At 65.7% G+C, this 21,713-nt stretch overlaps 6 protein-coding genes across 6 annotated transcripts; 2 read left to right on the top strand and 4 right to left on the bottom strand.

Annotated features, from left to right (window-relative positions):
* Positions 1–625: 625 nt before the first annotated feature.
* Positions 626–4,702, bottom strand: CHLNCDRAFT_56833 (hypothetical protein; the record flags this gene model as incomplete). The annotated part of the gene is made up of 14 exons (XM_005850438.1): positions 626–650; positions 762–818; positions 1,028–1,142; positions 1,281–1,479; positions 1,692–1,863; positions 2,000–2,038; positions 2,198–2,636; positions 2,810–2,902; positions 3,088–3,241; positions 3,411–3,563; positions 3,706–3,822; positions 3,911–4,247; positions 4,367–4,503; positions 4,619–4,702. The coding sequence occupies 14 exons, from the start codon at positions 4,700–4,702 to the stop codon at positions 626–628; spliced, it is 2,121 nt and encodes a 706-aa protein (XP_005850500.1).
* A 1,547-nt stretch (positions 4,703–6,249) lies between these two features.
* On the bottom strand, positions 6,250–8,574 carry CHLNCDRAFT_56832 (hypothetical protein; the record flags this gene model as incomplete). Its single annotated transcript, XM_005850437.1, has 7 exons — positions 6,250–6,551; positions 6,691–6,892; positions 7,047–7,168; positions 7,303–7,459; positions 7,624–7,791; positions 7,920–8,019; positions 8,183–8,574. The coding sequence occupies 7 exons, from the start codon at positions 8,572–8,574 to the stop codon at positions 6,367–6,369; spliced, it is 1,326 nt and encodes a 441-aa protein (XP_005850499.1). The 3' UTR covers positions 6,250–6,366.
* Positions 8,575–8,984: 410 nt separating this feature from the next.
* On the bottom strand, positions 8,985–10,087 carry CHLNCDRAFT_48510 (hypothetical protein; the record flags this gene model as incomplete). The annotated part of the gene is made up of 7 exons (XM_005850436.1): positions 8,985–9,002; positions 9,084–9,182; positions 9,352–9,370; positions 9,483–9,574; positions 9,719–9,823; positions 9,898–9,954; positions 10,055–10,087. 7 exons carry the CDS (start codon positions 10,085–10,087, stop codon positions 8,985–8,987), a joined length of 423 nt encoding a protein of 140 aa, XP_005850498.1.
* A 705-nt stretch (positions 10,088–10,792) lies between these two features.
* On the top strand, positions 10,793–12,352 carry CHLNCDRAFT_50159 (hypothetical protein; the record flags this gene model as incomplete). Its single annotated transcript, XM_005850736.1, has 2 exons — positions 10,793–10,896; positions 11,017–12,352. The coding sequence occupies 2 exons, from the start codon at positions 10,793–10,795 to the stop codon at positions 12,350–12,352; spliced, it is 1,440 nt and encodes a 479-aa protein (XP_005850798.1).
* Positions 12,353–13,678: 1,326 nt separating this feature from the next.
* On the bottom strand, positions 13,679–14,487 carry CHLNCDRAFT_13670 (hypothetical protein; the record flags this gene model as incomplete). Its single annotated transcript, XM_005850435.1, has 3 exons — positions 13,679–13,910; positions 14,127–14,218; positions 14,434–14,487. Coding segments are annotated over 3 exons (378 nt in total), but the record flags the coding sequence as incomplete, so codon positions are not given.
* A 2,008-nt stretch (positions 14,488–16,495) lies between these two features.
* Positions 16,496–18,601, top strand: CHLNCDRAFT_34008 (hypothetical protein; the record flags this gene model as incomplete). The annotated part of the gene is made up of 6 exons (XM_005850735.1): positions 16,496–16,542; positions 16,682–16,811; positions 16,955–17,092; positions 17,223–17,786; positions 17,945–18,114; positions 18,269–18,601. 4 exons carry the CDS (start codon positions 16,496–16,498, stop codon positions 17,448–17,450), a joined length of 543 nt encoding a protein of 180 aa, XP_005850797.1. The 3' UTR covers positions 17,451–17,786; positions 17,945–18,114; positions 18,269–18,601.
* Between the last annotated feature and the right edge of the window lie 3,112 nt (positions 18,602–21,713).

Genomic DNA, 21,713 nt, shown 5'->3' with positions numbered 1-21,713 from the left:
ACAAGATGACCCACACTTGCGACACACGCACACACACACACACACGTCGTGTACACTATCAAACCGGCCGCGCCCCAGCTGCGGCCGGCATGCACTCTGGCCCACCTCTGACTGGCCCCTGCAGCCATCCATAGCCCACCCCATGGTTTGTCTGCAAGCTCAAGAGCCGCCCTAACTCATTCCTCCAGAATGAGTTCGAGGCTGTGGCGGGCGGGCCCGCTGGAGCAGTGGGGCAGCAAGTGCCGCCCCCACCCACCATTGACCGACTGCAACCCAATCCACACGCGCGCCCCCCACGCTCTCTTTTCCTTTGACGCAACGCCAGCCCATCAGCCAATGCGTGCACCCCTTTTGTCAGCCTGCACCCCGCCCCCCCGTCACACACAGACTGACCGACTTTTCTCGTCCCCATTGTTTCCTTTCCTTCTTCCTGTGCCAGTGCTCCCCACCCCCGCATGCATGCCCACAATACCCCTCCATTCTCCCATACTCTCCAGTTTTGCACCCGCTCGCATTTTATGCATGTAACACGACAGCACGCCTCGGGGTCGCGGCGACGGGGAGGCACACCGTCGCGCAGCCCGGGAAAGAATGTGCGCGCGGCAGCGCGGGTGTCATCATTTGCTCAGGGCATCATCAGTGGCTGGTACCTGCACGGCCACAGAGTGCAGCAGGAAGATGAGGGCGAGGCAGCATGGGAGGAGGGAGCGTGCGCTGAAATAGCTGGCAGGCAGGCAATCCCCCTCTGCAGCACCGCTCACTTGGGCTGCTTCCTAACCAGGATGCAATACGTCAGCCAGTAATACGTCAGCATGATCCTGCAGGGGAGGGAGGGGCCCGCAGAGGAGGCAGAAACGTTCATCTGCCGCAGAGGCGGAGCGGCCGGGGCAGCCTGCTGCGGTGGGTGTCACAGCGGAGCGTGCAGGAGCGCGGGTGGCTGCGTGGTGGATGGCGAGCCGCCGGCCTGCATGCCGGCCTGCATGCATGCTTCCGCCCGCCCGCCACCTCCCTGCCCCTCACACCCCACCTGCCCTGGCTGGCCAGCGTGCGGCGCAGGCTGCTGTCCCCAAACGACAGCCGCTCCAGCACCTCGTCCCCCGTGGCCGTCCCATGGCCCCGCTCATCCAGCTCAAACTCCGCGCCTGCTTGGCGTGGTGGTGGAGGGTGGTGGGGCGGGTGGGGGGTGGGGGGCAACCAGTGGTGGGCAGGTGTGCCAGGGGCAGGCAGGCAGGCAGGCAGGCAGGCAGGTGGAGGTGGGCACCAGGCCAGCCCAGACTCACCCCTGAACTCGTTCACGCATGATCCCTCGAACGCCTGCTTGATGAGCGAGGCGGAGGGCAGCCACTTGAGCGGGCCCGGCACGTTGCTCTCGTTCACAAACAGGCCCCCAAACACGATGCTGACGAGGATGACGGCGGGACCGATGGCCAGCGCCGCCTCGGTGGACGGCGCCGCGGCGCCCACGGCCAGCCCCAGCGCCTGCGGCGGGGGAGCGGGGCGGGTGGAGCACGCTCGGCAGGTGCGTGCTCACCACGCACGTTGCTGGGAGTCGGCCGCTGTCGGGCCCCCCGCCCCACACCGCCCGCGCAGCCCGCTGCCGGCCCTGCCAGCCCTTGCGCCCGCCAGCGCGGAGGCAGCCACCCTGGCAGAGCCGCTTGCAGAGCCGCTGCCACGCCGGCTGCTGGCCCCACCTGCGCCGACATCGCCTCCAGGGTCAGCACCGCCAGGAAGGAGGCAAAGCGGTTGGGCCTGGGGTTGAGGCCGGTGGCGGGGTAGACCAGGCAGGCAAAGAGGGCGGGGAAGAGGGCGCCCACGGGCAGCTCCGCGGCCAGCTTGCTGAGCAGGTAGGGCAGCACGCCGTAGCTGCGCAGCGCAGGGGGAGGGAGGACAGAGGCCGGCTGTCGGCAGGGGGCTGTGATGTCGGTAGGAGGCAAGCTGCTGGCGAGAGTGCACGGCCGGATGCCACCACAGGCGCTGGCCGGGCGCCGCCCCTGCTCACCCGGCGCGCGCCCGCTCCCGCCCAACCAGCGTCTTCTCCCTGCATCAGCGGCGAGGCGGGGGCAAGGGAGGGCAGGAAGGGGCGGGGTGAGGCTGCAGGCGGGCACAGATCAGGCACCCCGCTGCCGGCTCGCTTTCCTGCTCTGCGATCCCCCCACTCCTGGGCCCCACCCCGCGCCTGCCGGCGCCCGCCGCGCACCGTGGGAAGACGTTGAGCGTCTTGATGAGGCTGCTCATGGCGGTGCCCACCGCCGACACCTGGAGCAGGCCCATGCGGTCCTGGATGCTGCTCTGGCTGCGCCTCATGCGCCAGTAGATGGCGGCAAAGACGAGGGCGGAGGAGGCCTGGCTGGAGGCGCGCCCAATGTTGGTGGCACGGTCGCGCAGCACCTGACGCAGGCTGCGCCTGAACAGCAGGGACACCTGCGTGCGCAGGCCGCAGGCGGGGCTGGCGGGGGCCGCCACCACGGCGCCGGCAGCGGCGGCGGCCGCAGCGCCATCGCCGCCGCCGCCGCCGCCCTCGCCCGCCTCAGCGTCCACCTTGCGCCACGCGGCGGCCAGCTGCTGCAGGCGCTCGCGGCTGGCTGCCTCCGCCTCTGTGCTGGAGTGGTCTACGGCAACCAGGTCGGCCAGCCACTCTGCATGCAGGCGGCGAGGGCAGGGCAGGGCAGGCGGAGTGTGTGTGAGGTGTGAGCTGGCGGGGGGAGGCGGCGCAGGGCTGCACAGGCTGGCAGCCCGCAGGCGGCCAGGCTGTCCAGTGTGGGTTGTTGCCGAGGGGCGGCCGCGGCAGCCCCGCAGCACCAGGGCGCACCCGCGGGGTTGAAGTGCTCCGGGCAGGTGTGGCCCTGCTCCGCAAAGTAGGGCAGCACGCTGGCGGCGGGGCCGCTGTACACCAGCTCGCCCTCTGCGCCCAGGCAGGCAGCAGCAGGAGCAGGGGGGTGGCGTCTCAGCAGGCGGTGGGCCGCGCTCCCCGGCGGCCGCGGCCCGCCCGGCACCCGCGCCGCCGCCCTTCCCGTGCCGCCGCACCGCGGCTCCCACGCCCTCGCCTCGCCACGCCACCACTCCACACACACACACGCACACACACACTTGCGCACGCGCTCGTGCACACCCGCGCGTGCACAGCCTTGCCTGCCATGAGGATGAGCTCGTCAAACATGGCAAACACGCTGCTGCGGGGCTGGTGGATGGACACCAGCACGGTGTGACCGTCGCTGCACAGGTCCTTCAGGGTGCTCATCACCTGAGCACACGCGGGGGGAGCGGGCTGGGCAGCGGGCAGATGCCCAGGGCTGGGCAGCAAGGGAGGACGGCGGGCGGGGGACCCAGCGCGGGCGCCCCCCCGCGCCCTCGCCCTCTGCCCGCCAGCGGCATCCCATCTCCCCTCGTCAGCCGCGCCGGGCGGGCCTCGCCTGCTGGGCTCCAAAGGCATCCAAGCCGCTGGTGGGCTCATCCAAACAGACCATCATGGGGCGGCTGATGAGCTCCACAGCGATGCTCAGCCGCTTCTTCTCACCGCCGCTCAACCCGCGCGTTTTGGCGTCCCCCACCGGCGTGTTGGCGGCCTGCCGGGGAGCAGCAGACAGGCAGCGGGGGCGGCGGGCGCAGCGGTGGGGCAGGGGGCAGGCACAGGCGCCGGGCTGTGGGAGGGGACCCCCCCACACACACCAGGCGAGGCCCCCCGCTGTGCCGCCGGCAGGGCCCCACCTTGGCCAGCCCCAGGCGGGCGATGACTGCATCCACATACGCCTCCCTCTCCTCGCCGCTCGTGTCGCGGCTCATGCGCAGCTCCGCCGCCATCAGCAGCGTCTCCCTCACCGTCAGCTGCGCGCCAGGCGGGCGGCGGGCAGGCGAGGCCGGGTGGGCAGCACGGCCGGCACTGCTGCCCACTAGGCGAGCGCCACAGCATCACGGCCGGCGGGCCTGCAGCCCCGCCCCTGCGCCCCGCCCCGCAGCTGCCGCCGCCTTGCTGGCCCCGCAGCCCACCCCATCCCTGCCGCCACCCAGCGCCTGCCTGCGGGTAGAACAGGTCGTCCTGCTGCACAAAGCCCACACGCAGGCGGGAGGCGTGCAGCGGCACGCCGTTGGCGGTGACGTGCCCCTGCAGCCGGATGCTGCTGCTGTACGGCATCTGCCCGGCCAGCGCCCCCAGCAGCGTGGTCTTGCCGGAGCCGGAGGGCCCCATGATGGCGGTGAGGCGCCCCGGCGCCGCGCTGCCAGACACGCCGTGCAGCAGCAGGCGCTCCGCCCTGCGATGCAGATGGCCGACAGAGCACAGCGCAGCGGCGCTCGGCACGGCGTCAAAACACCGCTGGCGGCGTCCCCGACAGCCCCGGCCCCACCCCGCCCCGGCGCCGCCCGCACCCACCCCGTCTTTTTGTCCTTGAGCACGCATGTCACGTCTCGCCACTCCAGCAGGACCTCGTTGCTGGCGCCAGCCCCGAGCACGCCGGCGCTGCTGGCCGCCCGCCGCAGCTTGCGCCGTCGCCTCAGGCCCTGCAGACCCTGCAGGAGGGCACACCCAATCCATGCTCAGTCATGCCGGTGCGTTCGCAGGCCAGGCGCATGCACGCCGGCGACGGCGGGGCGGCGACGGCGGCCCCGCCTGACGGCAGCCCACCTTGACGGCCGCTGTTGCAAGCGCCAGGGGGACCTGGTGCTGCGGTGGCAGCACAATGACCGCCACTCCAAGCACAAAATCCATGACGCAACAAAATTGGTGTCGATGAGGACCGTGATCGGTGGTCCTGAGCAGTCCCCAGGAGTCCTAATTGAGTTGCGATTGCGGCATGGGAATGCGTGTGGGGCAGGACAGTGTGGCGTAGTGCTGTGCCTCAGGCGCGCCATCTGGCACATCCCCCTTGCCGGTCCTCCATGCATGCTGGTTGCATCATCACACGCGCACCTGCTCCTTCCCCCGCCCGCTCCTCCACTTGCCTCGCTGCTGCTGCTCAGCAGTGGCACCTGCAGGGCCCTAGGACGGCGCCATATGCAGCAGAGCAGCCGTAAGCGCCTGTGCAGCAGCGTGGTGCACGAGCAGGAGAACGAGAGGGGGTGCAAGCCGGCCACCGACCTGTGCAAGGACAGCGAAGCCTTTCTCGTGGCACACGGGCTGCAGGCGTTGCTCCACCCGTGTCTGCTGCCGGCATCCTTCTGGTGAGCCCAACTTGGCCCGGCAACAAAGATGATTGGCATCCCCATCACATGGTGGCAGCTCAGTTCTGCTCGGAGCATGTGGGCGCTGGCCTGCGCACAAGCGCAGGAGTGGAGAGTTGGGATGCAGCAACCCGGTATTACCGTAACTGCACCCCCCCCCGGTCCTTGCAGGTGGGCCACGGCAGAGCTGAACGTCACGCTCCGCGGCTTCCAGTTCCTGTCCCACGAGCAGACGCTGCTGGAGTCGCACGACTTTGCGCGGTGTCGCAAGGAACTGGCATTTGACAAGGTGGGCGGGGCTCGCACGATCAGGCTCCCACGACCGCACAAAGGGTCTAGCTGCCATCCTGCCAGGGTGCGCACCGGCACTGCCCGCCACCTGCTCGCCCACCCCTGGCCCTCAACCACCCCCTGCAGCTGGCCTTTGCTCGTGGCTGCACCGATGTGTGGGGCCTGCAGCAGCAGCCACACCTCCTGGCTGTGCGTTTGGTGCTGGATACTGCGCTGAAGAGCTGCACCGAGGCCTCCATTTCTCAAGTGACGCTGCGCTTGCCGCCCTTCCTGGCGGGGTGGGCGGAACGGTGGCTGGGCTGCAGCGGCGGCAGTGGCGCGCCTCCGCGCCTTTGTGTTACCATCATCCAGGGGTATCGCGAGGCTCCTGTGCTGCGTGCCACGACAGTGTACAATCTAGGCCTCCCAACGATCACCAGCTCACCTCCCCACACCACCATTTACCTGCCGCACTTTTGACTTGAGAGCCGGCGCGCGCCGCACATTTCGCCGCATCTGTGCCCGCCGCCCCCCCTCCACTGCCTGTTTTTTTGCTGAGAAAGGCTGCTTGCGAGCTGCCCTGGATTCTGAGAAACACAACATGGACGCCCCCGGCATTTTCCTCCATGCATTTGTTCCTGCCACAGTTATTGTGCTACCACCTGTGCGACTTGCAACGCTGCCCGAGCTTGTGATCTTATATCTTGCTGTATACATCCCCTGGATCCCTGGCCCTCCTATTCAAGGCCACTTTTTTGCTCCAACGCCTCCACCATGCATCCGCAATTCAGATGTTTCATGCTGCAAACAACGCGTACCCGCTGTGACGCTCCAAGGTTACAAGGCCTGTTGCCTGTCACAGTCAGATTGACGCAGTGAGTTTATCGGTTGGCAACCAATGCAAGCCTGGTGCCATGATGCAGCGTCCGCGACCAGGCAGGGCTACCGCCGCCGCGAGCTGGGCTTCCGCGAGGTGGGAGCGGAGCGCTGCTGCTGCGCATCCCCAAAGTTAAGCGGCGTGCCAAAGGCGCCGCCAGGCGAGGGCTGCAACGTTCCAAACAGCCCACCCGGGGAAGCGGCGTGGGACGCAGGGGCAGGCGACATGCCAAATGTGGTGGTGGTATATCCTGCACCAGCAGCAGCAGCAAGCAGGGATGGGGCTGACAGCGGTCGGCCAGGAGCGCTTGACAAGCCAGGGGCAGGGCACACCAGCCATGCACCATACCGCACCGTGTAAAGCTCAGTGCAGCCCGACCCACGCCTCACCCGTGCCTGGTGGCTGCTGCGCCGCATGCGGCTGCTGCGCGGCCTGCAGTGCAGCCGCCTGTGCGGCGGGGCTGCGCGGCTGGTGCGCGCTGCGCTTGTGCTGCCGCCGCTCCTCCTCAGCAAACGGGTCGCTGCTGTCGCCCGCAGCCCGCCGGCGGGCCAGGAAGGCCTCGCGGGCCGCCGCCACACGATCATCCAGCGCCTGCGGTGGGGCGGGTGCAGTGTGTGGCGCAGGGTTGGAAGCGGGCACCACGCCTGCCTGCCTGGCCTAGCTTCGCCTGCTTGCCCAAACCAGCAGCACCCATACTCCCATGCCCGCTGGACTCCCAATGCCCCACCCGCTTCGCCCCCCCCACCTGCAGGCGGGCCGCTGTGTGGATGAGGAAGTCGTGAACGTTGGTCAGTGCCGCCTGCAGTGCCGCCAGCCCGTCGGCGGGGTGGCTGCCATTGCCGCCGCTGGCGCGCCGCAGCATCTGGCCTGCGCAACACATCAAGCGGGGGCACAACGGCGCCTTTGAGCCTGCATGCGTGCGGCGCTGGCTGCGCCTCGGCCCTGTCTGCACTCGGGGCTGCGGCGAGGTGGGACACGGCACTCTAAGCCTCCCAACCCACCCGTAGCGCCGCTGGCCAGCAGCACTTGCTCCAGCTCCGCCACTGCGGCCTGGTGCTGCTTCAGGCGGTCTAGGAACATGGCAACTGCCTCCCGTAAAAACTGGGCGGGCAGCACTGGCGGCCCCGCAATGTCCTGGGAGGCCAGCGGTGCCGAGGCCTGCAGCGCAGCGGCAGCAGGCACGCTCGGGGCAGGGCCAAGGAGCGTCCTGCACTCCCCCACCTTGACCGCTCACGTCACATGCATCCAAGCTGCCCCGCAGAGCCTGCTGCATGCCGAAGCCAGAGCCAACCCAATGGGACCAGGCACACTGCCATGCGCACCTTTGAAGCCTCGCGCCATGCATGGGCGCGCTTGAACGTGTGCAGCGCGGTGTCTGTGGATCGCACCAGATACAGCACCGCCTCGCGCAGCGCCCCCACCTGCTCCACATCCGCCTTGACCGCGCTGCCCAGCGCCGAGATGGCCTGGCTGAGCGACCTGGCCTGCGCCTGCGGGCAGGCAGGCAGCGGCAGGCAAGCCGCGGCCGGCTGGTCTCGGCGCAGCATGCACAGGTTGCCAACTGGCTGGTTCACAGTGCCCAGGCTAGGAGCAAGCAGGCACCGCGCCCCATGCGCACCTGCATCGCCTCCTGCTGCTCCTTGGCACCACTGCCGCTGGCCAGGCGTGGGTCGTTGTCCAGCTGGCGGCAGTCTTCACGGTACTGCACAACAACCTTCCTGCAGCCGGGGCAGGCACATGGGGGCAAGCAGCAGCGGCACAGTACCGATGAGCATAAGGGTGCGTGGCAGGGCTCATCACACCAACCTGACGTGAGGTGCGCACGATGCATCGAAGGCTGCCCGCACCACCCAGCTGGCCCTGCTCTCCCCAGCCACTCACTCCAGCTCCGTCAGGTACTGCTGCGTCTGGGGGCTGAGGTCGTCCCACTTGCTGCTGTGGGTGATGGGGCGGTTGTCCTTGGTGGTAAGAGCGGTGACCTGCTGGGAGGGCGCGCCCACCGTAGGCGCCGCGGCGCCAAACAGCGAGGGCGACGCGCCTGCTGCGCTGCTCTGGAATCCAAAGGCGGAGGTGGGGCCTCCGCCAAACAGGCTGGGGGCGGGGGTGGCGCCAAACAGGCTGGCGGATGAGGCGCCAAATGCGGGTGTCGCCACGCCGCCCCCAAAGGGTGATGGCGCCGCCCCAAAGGCGGGAGCCGCCTGGCCAAAGGCCGGGGCAGCGGCGCTGCTGGCGGCGCCAAAGGCAGGGGTAGATGCTGCGCCGAAGGAGAACATGGCCTCCTGCTCCTATCTACTCCTGTGGCGGGGACGGTGATCGACTTGAGTAGTTGATGACAGTCTCAAGCGCGCGTCTCGGCGATGGCCGCTGCCTTGTGCGTCATGTAGTTGCAGAGGAGTGGAGCTTCCAGCTGCGGCTGCGGCCTGAGGGCTGAGCTACGCCAAAACAAGTGCTGACCTTGGTTGATTACGAGCAATTCATGAGTGATAAACACATAGGTTGGATGGGATTGCACGCCATGTGCGATCCATATTCGTGGGAGGCTGTACTTCAGTACGGCGGCGGCGGCAGCGGCGGCAGCTCTGCGGCGGACCACGTTGGGCGATTGCCGGGACTGTGTTTACAGATGGGTCATGAGCACTCGCAAAGGCAGGAAAACTTGCATGAGATTGGTAAAACCCTTGCTTCACTCGTAAATCCATGCCTGCAAGGTGGGGTGAACGGAGAGGCTGTGATGAACAGTGCGCTGCTACATCCACCTGCAAAACAATCTTGCCTTGGTGACGGGTGTATAGTCGGCCAACTCGTCAGCTTTGAACCAAAGAGCAATCTCACGCATGGCGCTCTCCACGGAGTCACTGCCGTGAATTACGTTGCGTCCCACCTAAAAAAAGAAGAAGAAAAAAAGAAAGAAAAATATGTTTTAATAGTGTGTTTTTAACTACTTCTCTTATCTTCAGTATATAAGAAAGATAGATCTATGTATATTAGATAGATATTAAAGAACAAGAAAGAAGTTTGTTTTACTTGTTTTTTTTTGTTCTTTTACTCACGTCAATGCCGTAGTCACCGCTGCAACAGACGACAGAGTGGTCGTTGTGAGCTGTGTTGGGGCGCTTCAAGCTGCTACAGTTGGCGCCGACAAAGCGTCACAGCAAAGCAACAGGGCCAGCCTGGCGCTCACCGCAGCGTGCCCGGCGAGGAGGCTAGCGGGTTTGTGGCGCCCACCATGGTACGCCCCGTCCTCACGATATCCTTGCCTTCAAACACCATGGCCTGAGTTAGTGGGGAAGCAGGACCCGGCGGGGCGGAGGGCGGCGTGTGTGAGGGGCGCGCCAGTAGGTAGGCAGCACAGTAAGAGTCACACACCAGGCTCGTCGGCCAATGGAAAAACAAAACATGGTGATTCCGGCAACCCACCACGACTGCGCCCGACGACAGAAAGTCAACCAACTTGGGGAAGAACGGCTTCCCATCATGTTCAGCATAGTGCTTTGCTGCGAGCTCCCGGCTCGGCACCAGCACCTGCAGCCACCAGCAGACCGTGGGAATGTCCTCGCAATGTTTCCAGCTCCCCGAAGCGGTTCGGCCGCACCCACCTTGATGCCGACCAGCTTGTAGCCGCGCTGCTCGAATCTCTTTATCACATCCCCCACCTGGATTGTGGCAGGAGCAGGCAACACTCATGCATCAATCAGCCAGCGAGCGGTTCGTGGAGCAGAGAAAAATCCACTGCCGACCATCCCACCAACCCACCAGCCCGCGGTGAACGCCATCCGGTTTTATCATGATGAAGCTGCGCTCAGCGTTGGAGGAGCCCGCCGCAAACGACACGGTGGTGCCCACTGCACACAAGGAGCCGCAGAGGGTGTGTGGGAGTGTAGACACCACAACGCAACCATGCGCATGCACGGCAGCGCAACAAACTTGAGAGAGCCACGCCCGCAAGGCCCGCAGCCGACACGGCCTTGCTCCCGCCATTCATCAGGGCGGCAAAGCTAGCGTAGCTGGGCACCCGTCCTGCCGCGGTCGCAGCAGCAGCGGCTGCAGGGCACAACAAAACAGTATGGGTGTAGGGAGGCCACGACCGGCAGCTCTGCCGCGTCGCCGCCCGGGCGGCACCCAGCAGGGTTCTCTAGCAAGGTCCCTGGGAATGCCCATCCTGGCGTCATCGTGCCATGCAAATACATCCAAGCTTGCAGGGTGCTCCACAAGACCACAAGACCACCACATGCTCACCGGCGAAGGAGGCGCGACGGCCCAGCGCGCGAGCAGCCTGGCGGAGCATGCTGGAAGTTCCGAATGAGGGACAGGCCTGGGCTTCTCCCTTCTCCCTACATGTGCTGGGCACCTTCTTCTTGGCCAACCGTGGACCAGGACTGGACTGCCCTTGCGGTTGATCGTCGAGCACGGTGTCGGATACACGATACTGCATTGCAATTTAGCTGCGACGGTTGGCGTCCAGCGTGCACTGGCCTCGGCCGGCTGTCGGACATGCAGTCAAAAAAGAAGACGCTGGCTGCCAAGCAAGGACTCTCCGCTGGCAAGGGCTCACCGGCTGGGCGCAAGAAAACAAAGGCCACCGCAGCTATCAAGCCGTGAGTGCGCCTGCCGCCGCCGCCACGTCCCTCCCGCAACCGCCACACGCCTGTGCCTCCACTTCAATCAACGCTTTTCGATTGTCCACGCCTGCCTGCCTGCCTGCCTGCATTGTGCAGTGGCACCGGTTTGGGCATTGCCGCCGAAGCAGCCGCTGCGGCAGCAGAGGAGGAGCGGAAGCGGCTGCGGGCGGAGCTGGAGATGGCACGGGCAGCAATGAAGGCGCACGAGGGCGCGGCGCTCGGGCTGCAGGCGGAGCTGGCAGCGCTGCGCCTGCATCACGCGGAGGATGCATCTACCGCGGGCGATGTGCTGCAGAGCCAGCAGAGGGAGAGGGACCGGATGGAGGAGGCGACGAGGGCGCTGGAGCGCCGGCTGGAGGCGGAGAGCCAGGAGGTGGTGCTGCTGCGCAGCGACCTGCAGGCGGCGCTCGAGAAGAAGGCAGCCGCGGGGGAGCAGACGGAGCGGCAGCCAGGGCAGGGCGGCAGCATGCAGCCCAGCAGTGAGGTGCAGCGCCTGCTGTCCCAATCGCGTCGCCAGGAGGAGCGCATGGCGGCGCAGCAGGCTGAGGTGCTGGATGTCCGCCAGCGGCTGCAGCGCGCAGAGCAGGCGTTGGAGGTGGAGCGCAGCAGGGCGGCATCCCTGCAGGTGCGGGCGCAGAGCCGCACCGAGCTGCGTTTCGTCCGAGACGGCCCCTGGCTGATACATGTGAGGCCGGAGCGGCTGACGGGGCTGGCGCCTGCCGCCCCTTTGCTACCAGGCGGCACCTTGGCGGTGGCGGGACGGCAGATGTTGCTGGAGGCATGGCAGCCAGCTGCACGGGGGGGGGCAGAGCAGCAGCCTGGGCATGGCCACGAGCAGGGACAAGGGCACCAGCAGGCAGTGCAGCACATGCTGGACCTGAGCGCCGCGCGCTGGGGTGCGGTTGGAGGCGGCGCCAGCGCCCACCAGCCGGCTGCAAGTGCAGAAGGCATGCATGAGCCAGTGAGCGGGCGGGCCGTGTGCAGCATCGGGGAAAAGCTGCTGGGCTTTGGCGGCACCCGCAATGGAAAGTTCGTGGGCGGCAGCACCGAGTTCTTCCATCCCAACCTGCGGCAGTGGCTGCCGGCACCACCCCCCGCCGACCCCGCCGTGCAGCAGCCGCCCCCCCGCCACAGCGCTGCGCTGGCATACTGTCCTAATGCGCATGCGGCCTTCTTATATGGGGGCCAGGGCGAGGGTGGCACTTTGCTGGGTGACCTGTGGCGGCTGGACTGCACTAGCATGGCATGGAAGCAGCTGGACAGCCATAAGCAGCCTACAGCTGTGGGCGAGCGAGCCCGCACCCCATGCCCACAGGAGGCGCCTCCATCCAGCACAGGGGCAGCCCTTGCGGTGTCCACCGACGGCAGCCGGCTCTGGCTCATGGGTGGCCGCCTGGACAGCGGGCGCTGCAGCAATGCACTGCACTGGTGACCGGCCGGGCCGCAGTGGGCGTTTCTGGGCAGCGGGGCGGCAGATGTGCTCATGCACGCCCGCCTGCCCCTACCTGTTGCGAGCTGGGTCCATTGCACGCGCAGGTTCGATCTCGGACTGCTCCACTGGACGCGAGTGGATGCCGCCCAGCCCGGGGCCATCGAACCCCGTGCACAGTGAGCTTGCTGCCCCATGCGGTAGTTGTGCTGGCCGGTGGGCAACGACTGCCTGGCTGCTGGTGGGGTCCCGTGCCTATGCCCCTGCTTGCCTGTCATGTGCCTCGCAGCCATGTCATGGCATGCATAGGCCGTTACCTGGTTGTGGTTGGCGGCATCACCTACACGGCTGATGGGCGCATGTCATACCTCCAAAACTGCGCTGTGTATGACCCAGCCGATAGCACATGGGGCTTGATTGATGGCGCAGCCTTCCAGGCGGCCGCAGGGGGCAGGGGGCAGCCCACAGCCCAGGTGTCAATGGCGGCAGGCATCATCCCTGCAAGCACTGGGAGCGCCACTTCCAACAAGCCCAGCAAGCAAAGTCCAATGGCCTTCCTTGGGGCAGGCAGCTGCGTGATTGTGTGCAACAAGCTGCTGGTGCTCAAGACTTCGGTAGACAGCGGGCCCCTGCTGCGGGAGCTGTGGTCTGTCGAGCTGGAGCTGCCGGATGAAATCGAGCAGCTGCGGCAGTCCAGGCGCCGAGCGACCATGGTGGTCAAGCAGCTCACGCTGGCTGCAGAGGTTGTCTGCGCCACCAGTGTCAGGTGCGGATGCAAGGGGTGCAGGCTGCCATGCGCAGGCCTGCTGCAGGGCGCGTAGTCCTGATGCCCAGCAGCCAATTCATCTTTTGCGTAAAGGCGGTGTTTGACGATGGCAGCTTCCAGTGGTCACAGCCCCTCATGGTGGTTACACTTCCAGCCAAGAAGCTGGCCTGAACATGACCTGGGCCTTGAGATGCGTTAGGCGTCAAAGCCAGACGGCGTTCATATGCTGCACCGCCTGCTGCGTGCTTCATCGTGTGGTGCGGTGGCATTCATTGGGTAGCGGGCGTGGGTCGGCAAAGAGTGGAGCTGCTGGTGGTAGAAGATACGAGCTGACATGGAAATTCCTAGGCCACATCTGCCCATGTGCCGCCAGCTCCTTAAAAAATGATTTGGGCTGCCTTGACCTTCTTCTCCACCTGATAACACAACAAGCAAGCAGGGCACAGACTGGTCAGGCTCGGAGACGCGCAGCGCACACCGGGGCGTACACCTTCCCCGCCCTCCCACCCCCACCAGTAGATCAACTGATAAAAATAGAATGCAGCTGCCCCCCTGCTTCTGCGCACCTCTGCATACAACTCCGCAAACTCCTTGGCCTCCTCATCTTTGGCCGCCTCGCCCTTGAGTGCCTTGGGGAGGATGAGCATGCAGCTGGTGGGGCGCTTGGTCAGCCCCGCCTGGCCCAGCTCCTCCTTGGAGGGGACGTAGATGTATGGTAGGTCACGGTCCTCGCACATCACTGGCAGCGGCGTGATGACATCGATGGGGGAAATGTCGCCCGCAATCAGGCAAATGCTGCAGCACGCAGCGAGGCGTGGGGGCAGAATGTTGCAGCATGGAAGGCGGATGGGTCGTTGCAGCTGTGTTGCTACTCAAGAGTTGGGGAGACGCCTCGCCGTGGCTAGTGCTGCCATCCCAGCATCTCTCCAGCAGCAATTGCATGCAGGGTTCCCATGCATGTTTCCTTGTGCATGTCGAGCACGTGAGCACGGAGCGCTGCCGGGTACGCACCCCTTGACCTGCTTGCGGATGGCCTTGATCACCTCCTTAACCCCCCGCTTGATCTGCTTCCGCTTGGCTGCCTTCTTTGCTAGTTTCAGCACCTGCAACAGGCACGAATCACACACACTGGCGCGCAGAGCAACCAAGGCGCGGCCACCGCCAGTGGCGCCGCCAGCAGGTGCCCAGCACGCCCGGCGCCTCCCAGGGCCACAAAGACGCCCATCGGGCCTGTGTGTATGCTGCTTGCTGCCGTCTGCTGGGCTTGCATGCGAGCGGGGAGAAGGATGCATGCCATGGGGGGCAAGGGCAGCCCCACCTTCTTGGTCAGCTTTTCGTCTGCCAGGGGCTTGGCAATGGGTGCCAGTCTCGGTGGTCCTTTCTCTGCTGCTGCTGCTGCTGCTGCCGCTGGCGTCTCTGCCGCCGGCGTCTCTGCTGCTGCTGCCTTCTGCTTCTTCTCTTTATTTTTCTTCTCCTTCTTCTTCTTCTTCTCCTTCTTCTTCTCGGAGCCCATAGCCGCTACCGGCAAGCCAATTGGGCTGTGCACGATTGAGTGTGCTCCTACAGTGCTCCTTGGTGCTGGGGGCGTCACTGGCTGCAATGTAGTGTCCAGTCACCCGGGGCATGCAGGTTTTTGCGATCGCGAGGAACGACGTACGACGGTACTGCCCTCGGCCCACGACCGGCATCTCCAGCCATCCCCAGATAATCATATCACAGCCATCAGATGGTGCGCTTCAGTAATCTTCCCGAGGGCCTCCCGCGCAACCTATAGCTGTGGACGCGGTGGGGGTGGTGACGCGATCGCGTTGCCGCCTCCTCAAAGCACCAGCCAGGCACCTGCGCAATGCCAGCCACGCACCGCAAGGGCCAGGGCGGCTCTCGGCTCGAGGCTCTGACCGAGAGAGCGTGCGCCAAGCCAGTGGACAACTTTGCAAGCATAAAAACGTATTACCGGTCTGCCGACCTGCTGCTGCGCCAGGTGAGGAAGCGGACTTGAGGCCAGCGCCGGCGGGCAGTCGGGCGCCGGCGGGCAGTCTGGTCCTGGGCGCCAGGTGCGCAGCGCTTCACTGAGTGCTGGCCTGGTGGCGCAGGCGGATGTGTACAGGCGTGCCCATAATGAGGACGAGCTGTACGTCATGCTGCTGCGGTTTGCAAGGTGCACCTGCCTGATGGGATCGCTCGACCTGGGGAGTGGCGCATTCCTAGCTTTGCTGCCCTGGCGGCGTTGCGTGCCCCAGTCGCGCACTGGCTCACGTCCATTTGCCTGGCGGTGGTTCCTGCAGCCTGGTGGTGGAAACGCTGCCACGGCACCGTGCCTTTGCCCAGAACGACTCCAAGTACTTGCAGCTGAAGAAGGTGGGTGAGGCATGAATGAGCGCTGGGTAGCGTGCTGTACCGAAGCCAGTGGTGGGATGATGGGCACCCATGCGTCCTCCCAGCAGCTCCTGGCCTCTGCACGCCGCATGCCGCTGCATCACCACCATACCTCAAGCGCGTGGACTGCCTGCGCAAGTGCTTGCATTGCGCATGCGCTGCAGGCGCTGCTGGATGTGTACATGCCGGAGGCTGAGCACCTCAAGGCAAACGTGACGCTGCGGGATGCTTTGCACGCGCTGGAACGGGACGGGCCCTTCCAGCCCACCAAGCAGGCCGGCACGGTGCTGCTGAGTGCTGGCAACCTGCCAGAGATACACTGGGATGATGTGCCGTCAGCGCCGCCCCCGCCGGTGGCTGCGGGTGCGGCGCTAGGGGTGCCGCAGCCAGAGGGCTTTGATCTGCTGAGTAACTTTGGCGTTGCTGCGCCCGCAGCCGCCGTCAGCTTGCAGCGGCCGGCGATGTCCAGCGCGCCGCGCATGCCGGCGCTTCCCGAGCTCAACACCAGCATTCGGCTTCCAGTCGCCAGCCAGGCGACACTAGCCAAGCATGCACTGCTGCCCTCTAGCTCCTACGCCGCCTCGCCTCCGCAGCATGTGCCGCAGGCAGTGCAGACAGCAGCCATGCCACAGCGCCCACTGTACCCGGATCTAGCAGAGCTTCTGGAGCCTCCCCCGCCGCCGGCCCAGCAGCAGCCGGGAATAGATACAGCGCTAGCCGGTCTGGACATCAGCAGGCAGCAGCAGGCGGAAGGCCTACATCCGCCGCCAATGCAGCAGCAGCAGCAGCAGCAGCAGCCCTTCCTGCAGCCCAGCCCATATGGGGAGCTGCAGCTGGGCCCGCAAGAGGTGGGGGTGATCTCGGCGCCACGGCCCTCACAGCCGCTGCCACCAGACGCCACATGTTGCCAGCCGCCGCCACCGCCTTCGCAGCAGCAGATGGTGCCTGTCCCGCCGCGGCTGCAGTCCAATGGGGGGGTATCGGAGGTGAAGCGGCTGCAGCAGATGCGGGATGTGCATGTGTCGGTGGCGCTGATGGATGAGTTCATGCGGTGAGCGGGGTGCATCCAGCATGCGGCCGCAGCACAGCACAACGCAACGCTTGCTGTTGATGGAGGAAGCAGCCCAGGCCATGCCGCTTTCTGTGCCTGGGGAGCGGGAGGCGCTCGACGGCACAGCGTGTCCCTGCAGGTATGCGGTGAGCAACACGCGGCGGGGCATTGAGAGCTGCGGCATCCTGGCGGGCACGCTGTCCGCCGATGATGCCGTGTTCAACATTACCACACTCATCGTCCCCAAGCAGACCGGCACCACGGACACGGTGGGCCTGGCAGCATCGCCGCCATGTCGGCCTGTGCCGAGTGATACCCAGCGAGGCTTGTTGACTCTTTTGCGACAGGCCAGCTGTGTCGACCGCTGTACTGCGCCGCAACATCTTGTTTCCTCTCCTGGCCTGCCACGCAGGTGGAGATGCTGAACGAGGAGGAAATTTTCGAGGTGCAGGACAGCCGCGCGCTGTACCCGTTGGGCTGGATCCACACCCACCCCACCCAGACCTGCTTCCTCTCCTCTGTGGACGTCCACACGCATTGCGGCTTCCAGGTGGCGCCCCGCCCCCATGTGCTGCAGCATGCTGAGCCATGGGCCCATGTGCGCGCTCCTGCCCGCAGCACGCGCATCAACCCGGTCGCGCCCCCCGCCCCCCCTTCCCCGCCCCACGTGCCAAGCGCAGACCATGCTGGATGAGGCAGTGGCGATTGTGATGGCGCCCAAGGACCCCAGCAAGCGGGTGGGCATCTTCCGGCTCTCCACCCCCGGCGGCCTCAAGCTGGTGCAGCGCTGCCCGCAGCGTGGCTTCCACGCCCACCCGCCCACCGAGACGGGGCAGCCCATCTACGAGCTGTGCGGCCACGTGTACCTCAACCCACGGGCCAAGTATGAAGTGGTCGACCTGCGGTGAGGCAAGCCTGGACCCTTGCTGCCAGAACAGATTTAGGAGCACGCTTCTCCCTGTATCTTCTTGTATCATTACGTCACGATCGGTCATTCAAGTCGTTGCACACAGTGTAATCAGACAGAATGGAAGAACAGTGGATGTATTCAGCTGTCTGCGCGGTCGGCTGCCGCGGTCTCACTGCTGCTGCTGGCGGGCCGCGATGATGCTGTCCACCACTCCCTTGCTCTCTTTGGCAAAGTACCGGGCCTGTATGAAGTAGCGCTGCGCATCGCCCGCGCGGCCCTGGTCCTGCAGCAGGAGCCCCTTTGCTAAGTAAGCCCGGAAGTCCTCGGGGCGCGACTGCGGGGTGGGCAGGGGAGCGAGCACGGAGGTTGGCATGGCACAGAGCGGCAGTGGGTGCCACGGCAGCGGTCAGGAGGCGGCACAGAGCTGCAGGATGGGTGGGGCAGTCTGCCCACGCAGCGCTGCCGCCGCCAGACCCGGCCTGGCACGCCCACCTCGATCAGCCCGTCGTAGATGGCCACCGCATCCGGCACGTGCCCCCGCCACTGCGCATACGTCCGAGCCGCCAGCAGCTGCAGCTCGGCGTCGCCGACGCCGCTGCCGCCCTGCGCCGCCTTGATGGCGTTAATGGCGCTGGCCTCCTTGCCGTCCGCAACCAGCACGGCTGCAGGCAGCCAGGTCAAGCGCCCAGGCGCTTTCAGTCCCCTCTTTCAGGTGCCACGCACACCTCCTGGCTGCCAGCGGGGCAACCCCCTCGTCCAACACTGTCAACGCAATTGACACCAGCAGCCATGGCCCCGTGTGCCTGCTGTACCCACCTGCCAGCCCTTGCAGCACCTCCAGGCTGCTGTGGCCGCCTGCCTCCAAGGCTTTGCGGTAGCTGCCGGCCGCAGATCCCCACTTCTCCTGCGCCGCCTGCGCCTCTGCCAGCACCCGCAGCACCTCGGCATCGCCCGGCTTGGCCTCTGCCAGCCGCACCAGCTGTGCCTCGGCCTCGCCAAACTTGCCCAGGCGGGCGCTCAGCACCGCCGCCGACTCCAGGGCCTCCAGGTCGCTGCCATCCTTGCCCGCCTGCTCCTGGAACTTGGCCAGCTCCTGCTCCAGCTCCTGGCGCGTCTCCTCGCTCAGCTGCTGCTGCGCCGCGGCCTGCTGCTGCCGTGGGGCGGGGGCGACGTCGGGGCCGCCACTGGTGATCAGGAAAATGGCACCTAGCAGGACCGCAGCGACTGCCAGGCCCGCCTGCGCAGGCATCCAGCTTGAGGGCAATCAGCAAACGCGGAGCAGCGATCCAATGATAGGTTTGATTCAGTCTCTCCGATACCCAGCTCCCAGACCCCGACCCTGCATCTTCCTACCCAGTCCGCGCCCACCTGGCTGGGCCCAAACTGTGCACCCTCATACTCCTTGGCAGCGCCGCTGTCGTCGCGCGACAGCAGCGTCTTGGCCAGAGGCTGCACATTGGCGTAGATGTCCTCGTCCTGTTGGCGCCCAGCATCCAGGATGCCGCCACCGGCCGCTGCTTGCTGCTTCTGTTGCCGCAGCGCCACCGACTCTGCCTGCAGCGCCTTGAGCCGCTGCTCAAACTCAATCTGATCCACCAAGTTCTCGGTCTTGGCCTCGGAGCCCTCCTGCAGCACGTTGAAGCCCGGCTGTGCCGAGGCTCCGCTGCCCGCATACTGCTGCGCCTGCTGCGCCTGCGGCCCCTGGCGCATCGAGCGCTTGCCCTTGAACTTCACTGCCTTGACCCGCTCCTCGCGCTGGCCGGGCACTGGTGGCCCGTCCTGCAGGCGGTGGTGACCACATGGCAAGCGAGGGATGAATGTGCCACGCACATCTGAAGCGCTCTGCTGAAGTGCCCGCGCCTGCCACTGCCAGCGCCGTGCGGCGTTGCCCGACAGTGCCCAGCGAGGGCTCACATTGCTGTGTCCTGCGCTGGAAATTGATTGCTGTGACGTACCTCTACCGTTTTCTTCGGCTGCTGCCTGCCAAAGCCTTTGCCCGCGATGACCCGCAGAATGCAGAGCCTGGAGGGACGGCGCATCTCCCAGCCGGCTGCCAGGCGCTGAGTTCTCTGCAGGACCAGCATAGGGGCAGCCGCTGCCGCCAAGGCCGGCCGGACAGCAGGCTGCAACCTCATGCGCTCCAACGCGTGATTTACAAGCAAAAAAAGGGGTGTAGGAATGCTGTTTGTTGTTAACGGAACGCCCGTTGCAGCCTACAATGTAGACTTATGCTTATCCTCACGGCTGACGGGGCGGCGACGAGGCGCATGGTCGTGCGGGGGCGCGCATCTCGCGCGACCCCTCTCAGACTGCACTCATGGGCAGGAGCGGAGCTACTCATGTATGGAAGCCTATTAGCGGAGATGGATCAAGCTGCATGGCCAAGGACGGAAGCATTGGGGTCAACCAGCTGCCCGCCCACCGAGCCGCCGCTTACATCGCCTGATCTTCAGCGGCCAATGCGGGAACTTGGCATGCCAGTAGGCAACGCCATAGCTGCAGGCAGCAGCAAAAGTCATTTTGCATTCAAAGCCAAGGTAACGCCGCCGCGCAATCACGCATTGCTGCTGGCGGCCGCTGCTCTCGTTGGCTAACTCACTGCTCCAAAGTGCGTTGCGAGTCCTCCATGTTTTTCCCGGCGTAAGAGAGCCGCTGCAGCGCTGGGATAATGCCGCCCTTGTCCTGCACACGAGAATGTGCACCTGCAGGTTTAGTGCTCTCCTCGGAGGGCATCAGCCACACCTGCTGACACAGTGTGCCTGCAGGTCGCCTCCGCCATGCCGGCAGCGCACAGCAGTGAGTCGGCCCTTCACCGCAGCGCCCACCATAGACACCCACCCGGATGATCTTCCTCAGCTCCTCCACCCGCATCTTGGGGCTGACCTGGATCTCAAAGGGACCCCCATGGTGCACGCCATCTGGCCCAACCTCAGCTCCATACTCGTCGTCTGTGTGCTGCAGCAGGGGCAGCAAGGGCACTGGGGCAGGTCAGGCTATGCACAATGTGACCGCATCACACCTTCAGAGGTGGACCTTCAGAGCATGCAAGAATGCAAAGACCATTCACATGCCGCATTGCAGCCCTTTCAGCCTCACCAGGTCGCTGACCACCGTAAGCGTGATGGTGGGCAGGCCCTTGTACCTGTCGCCCGGCGCCACATAACCATGCGGCACCCCGCTCTCGTATGCCGCCCGCCGGTCCGCCTCCGCCTGCTCTGGCGTGGGCTGGTACATAGGCTTCCATTCTGCATTATGCGGTGGAGCCCTGGTTTGACAGAACGAAAGGGGCCGGATGCAGTGTTTCTGTGTAGCAAGCTGCAAGTGCACCAGCCGTCTTCGCCCACGAGGGCTACCCTGGCCCTGCAACGCACCAGACAGCTGCCCGCCATCGGCCTGCATCACCGGCACGTACTTCTCGTCATCATTGTAGAAGGGATAGTTGTTGGGGGGCACTGCCTGGTAGCCAGTGCGTCCGCTGCCTGCACGGGGTGGCGGGGCAGCGGCAGCTTGTTGCGGATCGTTCTGCCGCGCGCTTTGTCTCCCAGCTGCTTTTGATCACCTGGCGCGGGGTTGTACTTGGTGACGGCATCGCCCAAGCCGCTCCCTAGGTCGTAGTTCGCTTGGAGTCCAGCCAACTCCCTCTCGTCCCAGTGCACGGGGCTGGTGATCGAGGCCATGTCTGCTCTCAGCAATGCGCGGGAGATGAAAGTGAGATTCCGCTGCCAAGGCGCGTGCCCAGACGAGCCGGTCAACCTGAGGTACTACTGTAGTACATGCACTGACTTGCGTGTTCCCCATCGCATCATTGCTCGCTGTCCTTCCCCAGGTGCCATGTCGAGGGGACTGACTGAGAGAATGGGTGCTGCGACAGGGCGACCGTTCTCTGCCCTGAGATGTCTCCGTCGCGAGCAGCTTGCGCCGCTGTCGTTTCGTGCACGGGCCTTTCTCGCGGCCAATCGAAGCATCACATTGGACATCACCTTGAATGGGTGTTGGCACAATCATACGACTTCCCAGCCACACACAATTGCTGGCTTGTTGTCCCGAGCGGCAGCGCTGCCGCCAGCGAGGCGTGCCGCTAGGTCTCTTTGAAACAACTTATTCGCCTCAGTGGCAACCACCAGCTCCCTTGACATCTCGAAGGCCTGCCCTTCTGTGTTGTGCTTGTTTCAAGAAACAAGTGCAAGACCTGCCGAGCTGCAGCCACATGGTCGGCTGCCAGAGTGCTTGAGCTGGTGTAGGGGCGGACAGTGATCAGTGG

The sequence above is a fragment of the Chlorella variabilis genome (genome assembly GCF_000147415.1).
Source record: "Chlorella variabilis unplaced genomic scaffold CHLNCscaffold_3, whole genome shotgun sequence".
Classification (NCBI taxonomy): Eukaryota; Viridiplantae; Chlorophyta; class Trebouxiophyceae; order Chlorellales; family Chlorellaceae; genus Chlorella; species Chlorella variabilis.
Note: the sequence above shows the minus strand (reverse complement) of the source record. Positions and strands in the feature narration are given on the sequence as shown.